General features: G+C 36.4%; 1 protein-coding gene across 1 annotated transcript; it reads left to right on the top strand.

Moving 5' to 3' along the window:
* Positions 1-3710: 3710 nt before the first annotated feature.
* On the top strand, positions 3711-9668 carry LOC113065198 (lysosome-associated membrane glycoprotein 3). The gene is made up of 6 exons (XM_026236451.1): positions 3711-4399; positions 4695-4915; positions 6522-6641; positions 6746-6818; positions 8727-8897; positions 9018-9668. The coding sequence occupies exons 1-6, from the start codon at positions 4339-4341 to the stop codon at positions 9155-9157; spliced, it is 786 nt and encodes a 261-aa protein (XP_026092236.1). The 5' UTR covers positions 3711-4338; the 3' UTR covers positions 9158-9668.
* The last annotated feature ends 385 nt before the right edge of the window (positions 9669-10053 follow it).

The following is a 10053-nucleotide window of genomic DNA, read 5'->3' as shown; positions in this document are numbered from 1 at the left end:
GTGGCTTTCTAACAAAAGATTGCTATCAAATAGCACACCTAGGTTCCTAACTGATGACAAAGAATTGGCAAGCAGCCATCAAGTCTTAGACAGTGTTCTAGGTTATTACAGGTTATTACTATAGGTTATTACTATAATTAACACCTCTGTTTTTTCAGAATTTAGCAGTAAGAAATTATTCATCATCCAGTTTTTTATATTGACTATGCATTCCATTAGTTTTTCAAATTGGTGTGTTTCACAGGGCCGCGAAGAAATATAGAGCTGAGTAATATCAGCATAACAGTGAAAGCTAACTCCATGTTTCTTGATGATATCTCCCAAGGGTAACATATAAAACGTGAAGAGTAGCGGCCCTAATACTGAGCCTTGAGGTACTCCATACTGCACTTAACTCTAAGGAGAGTGCACTTAACTCTACGGTCTAAATCCTGACTGGGAATCCTCACAGATACCATTTTTCTCTATGGAATATAATTGTGAGGATACTACCTTTTCTAGTATCTTGGACAAAAAAGGGAGATTCGAGATTGGTCTATAATTAACTAGTTCTTTGGGGTCAAGTTGTGTTTTTTTGATGAGAGGCTTAATAACAGCCAGTTTGAAGGTTTTGGGGACATATCCTAATGTCAATGAGGAATTAATAATAGTCAGAAGAGGATCTATCCCTTCTGGAAGCACCCCTTTTAGGAGCTTAGATGGTATAGGGTCTAGCATACATGTTGTTGGTTTAGATGATTTAACAAGTTTATACAATTCTTCCTCTCCTAAAGTAGAGAATGAGTGGAACTGTTCCTCAGGGGGTCTATAGTGCACCGTCTGATGTGATACTGTAGCTGACGGCTGAATGGTTAAAATTTTATCTCTAATAGTATCGATTTTAGAAGTAAAGTAGTTCATAAAGTCATTACTGTTGGGAAATGTCAACACTTGTTGAGCCTTTAATTTTCGTTAATTTAGCCACTGTATTGAATAAATACCTGGGTTTATGTTTGTTTTCTTCTAAAAGAGAAGAAAAGTAATCAGATCTAGCAGTTTTTAATGCTTTTCTGTAGGATAGGTTACTTTCCCGCCAAGCAATTCGAAATACCTCTAGTTTTGTTTTCCTCCAGCTGCGCTCCATTTTTTGGGCTGCTCTCTTTAGGGTGTGAGTATGCTCATTATACCATGGTGTCAGACTGGTTTCCTTAACCTTCCTTAAGCGTAAAGGAGCAACTGTATTTAAAATGCTAGAAAAGAGAGTATCCATAGTTTCTGTTACATCATGAAGTTGTTCTGAGGTTTTGGATATGCTAATGAATTTGGATACATTAGGAAGAAGTGATGGTCCTACCATACTTGTAACAAGTAACTTGTAACAACAATTTTGGCTATATAAAGTTTGCACAAAACTAAATAATGATCTGAGATATCATCACTTGGCTGTATAATTTCAACACTATCAGCATCAGTTCCATGTGACAGTATTAAATCTAGAGTATGATTTCGACAATGAGTAGGTCCTGAAACGTGTTGTCTCACCCCAATAGAGTTGTCTATAAATGTCTATAAATGCTGATCCCAATGCATCTTTTTCATTATCAACATGGATATTAAAATCACCAACCATTAAAACTTTATCTGCAGCCAGAACTAACTTGGATGTAAAAATCACCAAACTCTTTAATAAAGTCTGTATGGTGCCCTGGTGGCCTGTATACAGTAAACAGTACAAACATCGCATTTATCATTGACATTTGTTTCTCTGGATAATGCTATATGAAGCACCATTACTTCAAACGAGTTATACTTGAAGCCTGCCCTCTGAGAAATCCTGAAAACATTGTTATAAATTGAAGCAACACCTCCCCCTTTGCCTTTTAGACGCGGCTCATGTTTATAACAGTAATCTTAGGGGGTTGGACTCATTTAAAATAATGTAATCGTCAGGTTTTAGCCAGGTTTCTGTCAAACAGAGCACATCTAGATTATGATCAGTGATCATATTATTTACAAAAAGTGTTTTCGTACAAAGGGATCTGATATTCAATAAGCCAAGCTTTATCATTTGTTTATCCGTATTGCATCTGGTTTTTGTTTGTTGAATCTCAATTAAATTGTTACTCTTAACTTGGATTGGACGTTTTTTTTTTTTTTTCTAGTTCGGGAAACAGACACAGTCTCTATAGTGTGATATCTAGGTGAAAGAGTCTCTATGTGCTAAGAATTAACTGACCTCTGTGACGTGAGGCGGCTAGCAGACGATCTGTTTAGCCAGTTTGTCTGCTTCCTTACCTTGGCCCCAATAAGTCAAGTATCCACTTTAAGACTATTTGCCATATTTCTAGAGAAAAGAGCAGCGCCACCCCAGGAGGGATGAAGGCCATCTCTTTTCAACAGGTCAGGTCTTCCCCAAAAGCTCGTCCAATTGTCTATGAAACCTATGTAATTTCTGCGGGCACCACTTAGATATCCAGCCATTGAGTCATGACAATCTGCTATGCATCTCACCACCACGGTGGGGGACCAGAGAATATTACAGTGTCTGACATCATGCTTGCAAGTCAGATAGTACCAGAAATGGGTGTCTTGCTCCCTCCAGCCAATGCCTCCACTCTTTAAGTGCCAACTTGATGACCAGAAGTCTCCCGATGTCATAATTCACCTCCGCTGGGTAGAGCTTGTGGGAGAAGAAGGCACATGGAATGGAGCCTGCTGGGGTTTCCCTGCTGCTGTGAAAGTACCGCTCCTTCACCTGTGGAGGAGGTATCGACCTCCACGGTGAAAGGCTTGTCGAGGTTGGGATGGACCAGGGGAGGAGGGGTAGTGAAGGCTTCCTTAAGGGTGTTGAAGGCTTCTGTGGCAGCTGGGGTCCAGGACATAGACTTGGGCTTATGTCGGAGGAGGTTTGTAAGTGGACTGGTGATGGAGCTGTAATCCTGGATGAAGCGGCGGTAGAAATTGGTAAAACTGAGAAATCATTAAAGGTACCTTAATGGTAGTAGGTGTTGGCCAGTTCCTGATGGCATCCACCTTCCCCTCATCCATCCGGATACCATTGATGTCAATGTTATAGCCATAAGTGTGGTATAAGTGCGGTTGCATCTCCAGGACCAGTGAGCTTTGCAGAAGAAATCCACTGGATTCCTCCGCCGAACCAGAGAAGGATGCTGGTTTGGCCATGGGACTGGGGTGCACTGAAGGCTAAGAAGTGGTGGCGTTGTTACCGGAAGTGTTAGCTGGTGGTGAAGGTGGTGTATTGATGGTGAGTGTTCGACGCAAGACGTCCATAAGGTCCGGAAATGGGTCTAGATGGATCATACTTGTGTCAGCCAGTTTTGGTCCCATCTTCTGTTACATCACAGACTGGTCGAGACGGGAGATCACAGGTAAGGTTGTTTATTGACACAAGCAGAGGAAATAGTGCACAAAGGTGAGTCAAACTGAAGTGGCAACCGTGAATGATAAGTGAAAGAGTGGTGATACTGTCCTTTGTCTTTTGGCAGAGTGAAGATCCAAGTGGCAGTGGATAAATTGAGATTTCATTAGGAATAATGCACATGACGAAACGAGGGAATAAGAAAGATAATATATATATATATATATATATATATATATATATATATATATATATATATATATATATATATATATATATATATATATATATATAATTTATTTTATGTAAAGCACTGTGCTATATAAATAAACTTGCCTTTTCTAAATTTGTTTTTAGTTATGTGCTTTGGAGAGTTTCTTATTTAATACATTATAAATTACCTTTAATACAGAAGCCTATATGACATGCCATACAATGCACACATACTGAATCTATATGAAAATTTTATTTATTCAAGTTATTGTTAACTGAAAGAAAAACACAATTTTTTAATTATCTAACATGAGCGGTGCTTGCTGTGACATCGAACCTTTTGAGGCATTAAATGCATTTTGCTCTAACGAAAAAGTGTGGTAAATATTAGTGACAACTGACCTGTTTGTGGCACTACATTTTGGGCAAGAGCCCAACCTGGCGCCATGAATGTCCAGACCCAAGTCTACCATCATGCCGCTTCTTTTTAATCGAAGAGCTGTCTAGATTGCTTAGAAATTCAATTTAGAAATACAAATCTTGATCTGAAATATGATCTATACCATTATATAGTTATCATACTTGTATCATTACTTGGTTTGCTAATCGTGGGCTTGGCTAAAGATGCTTCCTGATGTCAGTCAACTGCTGACAACATCAAAGCATAACTGTCCTCCTTCACAACCACATGTGCATTATTTTACCACGGCTTCAGAGATGATACCATAAGAGCAACTGACTTGAAACACAAGAGCCACTTTCTTAAAATGACTCGCACAAGTCGCCACATTGCTCTGCTTCTCTTGCTGTCCTCCATGCATTCGCTAGGTGAGCTGATTTGCCTTTTTATTTAAGTCAAAATAGTGTTTTTAATGGTAAATAATCATACAAACTTCGCATATATTCTAATATGATGATTGATAATGAGTTTTATAATTAGAAATGTAGATTTATAAATGGATTTTTAATAACTTAGAAAGTTCTAGTAGGCGTAATTTCTGAGAAACCAGAACAATGCAACACTGTGTCGATTTTACAACATCCATAATTGGTCCTGGTAGCTCTGTATTGGTTAACACTTCAGGAAATGGTGCTAAAGCCCCCCACTGTTTTGTGCTTACAGGAAGCTCTCTAGCCTCAAAGCCTCTTCACCTTTCAGCTTCAGCAGATCAAGTTCCTGTCATCATCAAAAGTGATCCTCCTATTACTAATCTGTCTCAGAGACCTGTTCTTCAGCCCCAAGAAACCGCACCACTTCAGTTTCCGTGCACCTTGAGAAACCCTCAGGGCACAGTGTGTGTGCGGGCCAATCTAGGAGTTGAGTACGTGGTGAGAGAGAACAATGTAAGCTTGTTATTTTCTCAGCATTTTTCTTCAACTTCTTAGCATGTTCTAGCAGGGGGTGAGAACTCACTTGGTTTACCACCAACATTGCCAGCAACTCACTGCACAGTCAGAATAACACCTTCAGAACTTGTATCTTTATGGTAAAAGGGCATCCTCAAGAGTATATGTCGCTAATACATTACACTGTTCATCTCATAACGGGACGAAATAGCTCATAATTAAGACATATTATATATATATATATATATATATATATATATATATATATATATATATATATATATATAATAAATAAATAAAAATACGAGACACACGCAGAGTTCAACAAACTACCAAAGTGATAAGGGAAGTAAGAAAAAGAAAGAAAGTGAACAGAGCACACAAAGTGCGAACAGACATGTTTTTGGTGATCTGTAATGTTCACACCTTTCAAAATGCAAAAAAATAATTGAAAAAATAAATAAATAATAACGACATTGCTCTGCTTCTCTTGCTGTCCTCCATGCATTCGCTAGGTGAGCTGATTTGCCTTTTTATTTAAGTCAAAATAGTGATTTTAATGGTAAATAATCATACAAACTTTGCATATATTCTAATATGACGATTGATAATGAGTTTTATAATTAGAAATGTAGATTTTTAAGACAAATTATACCTTGACAAACTTTGTTTTTAGAGAGTGATCCTTTGTATGAAAGAAGTGCACTTAATTGTATTGAATGTGCACTTACAGGGAACCTCAAATCTTAAGCTTATTTTTAAATCACTACTTGTAAATAATATAATATTAATGGACTAAAAAGCCACTTAAGTGAGTGTCACATCACTCACTCAAGAGTACTCTTTAAGTACACTTTCATGACTGTTTCTTAACACACTTAGGTGTTAACAAGTGCACTTTGTTGATGTCAAATGAAAGGTTTTACATAAAAGTGCATTTTGAATGCTATAAAAAAGTACACTTATTCTGATTTGTCAACTAGAATACTTAAACAGACGTAGTCTTTATCAATATTACATTTAAAGTTAATATATCATACATATATTTAACTACATTACATGCACGTTTCAATAGAAGTTTATTACGTAAAATGCACTTAAATCCTTCTTAAGTGGGTAAGACAAAAACACCTAAATGTTTGGCTATGCTAATTTAATATAAATTAAACTATAACAAATGTTCATTTAATAGCAATTAACATGAACTTAAGTATCTGAAAACATTACATTAAGTTGCACTTAAGTATAAAGTTTAAAGTATATTATTTATATAATATGCATATATTTAAAAAGTATGCTATACGTCTTTTTCATAATATAGACACCTTAATGTTTCTTCATGTGATGTTTGTCAAAACTATCCTCTCATAATCTCTAGCACAGCCAGTGCTTTAAAACGCCCCCAGTTTTTTTATGATTACTGTATCATCTTCACTGTGTGCATTCATTCAGTACACTCAAAGGGTACAATGTTAAACACAGGCTATGCCTACAAATTCTGTTCATCTTAGATCAACGAAGGGTTTTATATTGTCAATTTAACAGGATTTCCATACTAATATGATGTTGGCCCAGTAATCACACTGCTTAACTTGTATTCCAGAAGAACTATTATTTCAACATGAATCCCAGCTCAACACGAGCCATGGGATTCTGTGGGAACCAAAAGGCTAATCTTTCCCTGAACTTTGATGGTGGTCATCTGGAGTTCACTTTCGTCAAGGTACCTACAGTAGTTTTTATCTCTTTGATAAGTTTTCTCTCTGGGGTTAAACGTAAAAAAACAAGCTGTCTAACATACAATGCAATATTTCTTTACACTCACAGGAAGGCAATCTCTCCTATGTGAGCACTATCAAAGGTTTTCTGAGACCTGCTCCTCTTTGCAAAAATTGCCAGGGTAAGTATAAATTACACTATTACCTTTGCAAATTCACTCATCACGCTGTCACGATTATTCTTATCCTTAAATTATCTTACTATTTTATCTAGGGCTTGACAATAAAAAGTTAAAATGTGGAAAATCTTGAGTTTCACCTACAAGTCGAGAATAAACTTCACACACTCTGCGTCTCGATTGAAACCCAAATATTCCCTCACGTTCCTCCAACACAGCCAGTGTTTGCCTTGTTATACACCGTTGTCTGCTTCTGTGTATTTTGGCAAGTCTTCAGATGTATTTTCCCCATGTATAACATCAGCCACGTTTGCAAAAAACAGTTTCTGGCTCAGCCTGCTACAGTAGCCACGCCCCAATCTCTCACTATTGGCTGAGCTGAAAAGAAATTGACAGATTTGAGAATAATGCTCTAATGGTATGTTAACATGACAACAATGTACTAAAAACTGAAGTTTTTACATGGAGATGACAACGTTGTCAAAAAAAAATTCCCATTTATAGGATCCACAAATATAATACTACCAACTAAAAATGCTTTATTTTTCATGCCAGGCCAATAGGTGGCGATGTCACTTTGTAAAGAAACACTACTTGTCTGCGCACATAGCTATAAACAAAATATGTAATATGCATGTGCATGACATCACCATTTTCAATAGAGATGCACCGATACAGATACTTTTATTTTTGGCACTTGCCGATACCAAGTAGAGATAACAATATTTTTATTGCATTTGTAAATTTTACACCAAAACAGTATTTATAATGTTAGCTGGTTAATTTATTAAATAGATACAGTCAAACCATTCAGACACCTTCAACATTTCACATCATCACAGTTTATTCTCTATAGTTTAGAAGATGGTAATAAAAATATGACAAGAACTCATAATTAAACTCTGTCAGAACAAATTCATCTTGATAATGTTAGATAACTTTGATAGAAAGGTATGTAATGAATTACAATCAACCAAAAATGATTCAGACAGCTGTATGACAGTATTTACACAACTATCAATACTTAGGGCAACTCTTAGCCTTAATGACTGCCTGTAGTCTCCTGAACCACTGATTATAAATCTCCTGTGATATTTTTCACAAAAAGTTTTTTACATTTTTTTATTATTATTATTTTCTAAAAAAAGTGCTGCAATTTATATTCCAAAGCCACTCTTATAATGCAGAAACACTCTAGCCAGCAAATCACACGTAACGTGCATGTGTTTGTACTGTTGCAGAACGAGGGGCATGGTAGTAACGTACTGCCGAGCATATTACACACAGGCTGCTAGATTCACTTTCACCAGAAAGTAGTGTATGCCTAAGGTTGTAAATAAATGATGTTTATAGTGGATGCCCCTATAAATTGTCTTTTTTATGATTTAGTTTTCATCCAAATGCGTGTGCTAAGTGAGTGAACATCAAATATCACGTAACAGAAGTGTCTCTCTCTCTCTCTCTCTCTCTCTCTCTCTACCGTTAAGTAGCTTGTGTATTGTTTTACTTACTTGTTTTGGACATATCCGAGCGAACTTTCCAGTGATGAAATGTATATTCACCCGACAAGCTCGCACATCTCGGTCAGATTTCATGCATTCAGTTTATAAAGTTTTAGCATCGTGTGCCTTCCATAGTTTTCAAAGGGGTTGCATTTTCAGGTCATCAAAATGATTCTGACATTTAAATAAAAAGGCCAAAATACATAAAAAGTCTACTGTTTTTAGTTGACGTGTAAATGATGACTGAGAGGCTCACTGTTTATACTTTTGGAGGAGATTAACCCACGGATGTCATACTTACAGTATAGTAGTTAATGAACAACTGTGTTTAGAGAATGTAATTTGACAAAACTTCCCCTCTAAGTATTTTATTTATTTATTTATTTATTTTTTCAAATTTAATCCACAGATAAAACCTATGAAGGAGTTATAAATAACGACAAGCTATTCAAAGCAAAAAATGGCCTTAGCTTCCAATGCAAGTCCCAGATGACTCTAATACTGGCGAGTCACTTCAGAGTCAGACTGGTGCCACTGCAGATTCAAGCCTTTGATCTGGCTAATGGAGCGTTTGGAAAAGGTACACACATTGTACACCGTAGAGATGCTATTTTTCATTATCTATATAAATGTGAACACATATATATTCTGTCAACCGGTTTACTTCAGAATAACATGATTTCTCATGTCTTGATTTCAGAGGTGGAGTGCTGGGAGGACTACAGCAAGCGCATGATCCCCATTATTCTGGGTGGTGTAGCTGCGGGAGTATGCCTCATTGCCATTCTGACGTATGTGCTTGTCCGAGAACACCGTGGCCGAGGTTATGAACAACTCTGAGACTCTACATGTGCATTGTGAAGATGAATCAAGAGATTTAATTGTGTGTTTTACATGTGTGCATATTGCTTTACAGTTAAAATCTCTGTAAACAATTAAAATATGGCTGACATGACATACCTTAGATATTGTGTTCATTGTAATATAAGTTATCATTTATAGTATGGAAGTTTTGGGTCTTGACAAGATATGTAGATTCAAGGGAATGGTTATGATAAGTGCAAGTTTTACATATGATTATGAAACACTTGACATGGGAAAAAAATCCTGAACAGCATAGAGTATGACAACATGCTTCTTTGTCATTGCTTTTTCAATGTTAGGGTAGAGTGGGGGAAAAGCCCTCTTGGGGTAAAACGCTCCCTACTGTTATCCCTAAATAACCACTGGATAAAGTAAAGATATAAGTACTTTTTTTGTTCTGACAAGAGTGATGTAGAAGTATTAATCATGAAGCTTGCACTGGTGATTTACTGGAGGATTTCAGTGATCAAATTTTCACCAGTAAGAAATAAAAGTGTTTTTTAAAGCTTGTTGTTTGGCTTGTTGGTGGCATGACTTCATTACTGTAGTTACACTATCCTGAACATCAAATCCTTTGTTTTTCCATTAAATGTACTCTATCTATATTTAAAAATGACCTCAAGTTAGCATCATGTAGCTAGTTAGCTAGCCAGTTAGAATAAGCTAACAATATTTTTCAAACAGGCTATTAAATTTTTTTAAATGAAGATTTTATTACTTTTAATCTGAAGCTTAAACTGCATGTACTCTGACTTTGCTGTAAATCTATGAAGCAAATTGCTTTGTAAGAACAGGGACATTTAACCCCACCTGTGACACTTATTGTTAAACATGTAAACTGTGATATTTTTTCATACTTGGTTTATAATTTA

The sequence above is a fragment of the Carassius auratus genome, chromosome 47 (genome assembly GCF_003368295.1).
Source record: "Carassius auratus strain Wakin chromosome 47, ASM336829v1, whole genome shotgun sequence".
In the NCBI taxonomy this organism is placed as follows: Eukaryota; Metazoa; Chordata; class Actinopteri; order Cypriniformes; family Cyprinidae; genus Carassius; species Carassius auratus.
Note: the sequence above shows the minus strand (reverse complement) of the source record. Positions and strands in the feature narration are given on the sequence as shown.

Bases quoted from the DNA above. Each gene is read 5' to 3' on its own strand.
- LOC113065198 (XM_026236451.1), top strand. From the start codon at position 4,339: ATGACTCGCACAAGTCGCCACATTGCTCTGCTTCTCTTGCTGTCCTCC. The intron at 6,642-6,745 runs GTACCTACAGTA...TTACACTCACAG, and splicing joins TGGAGTTCACTTTCGTCAAG to GAAGGCAATCTCTCCTATGT. The intron at 6,819-8,726 runs GTAAGTATAAAT...TTTAATCCACAG, and splicing joins TCTTTGCAAAAATTGCCAGG to ATAAAACCTATGAAGGAGTT.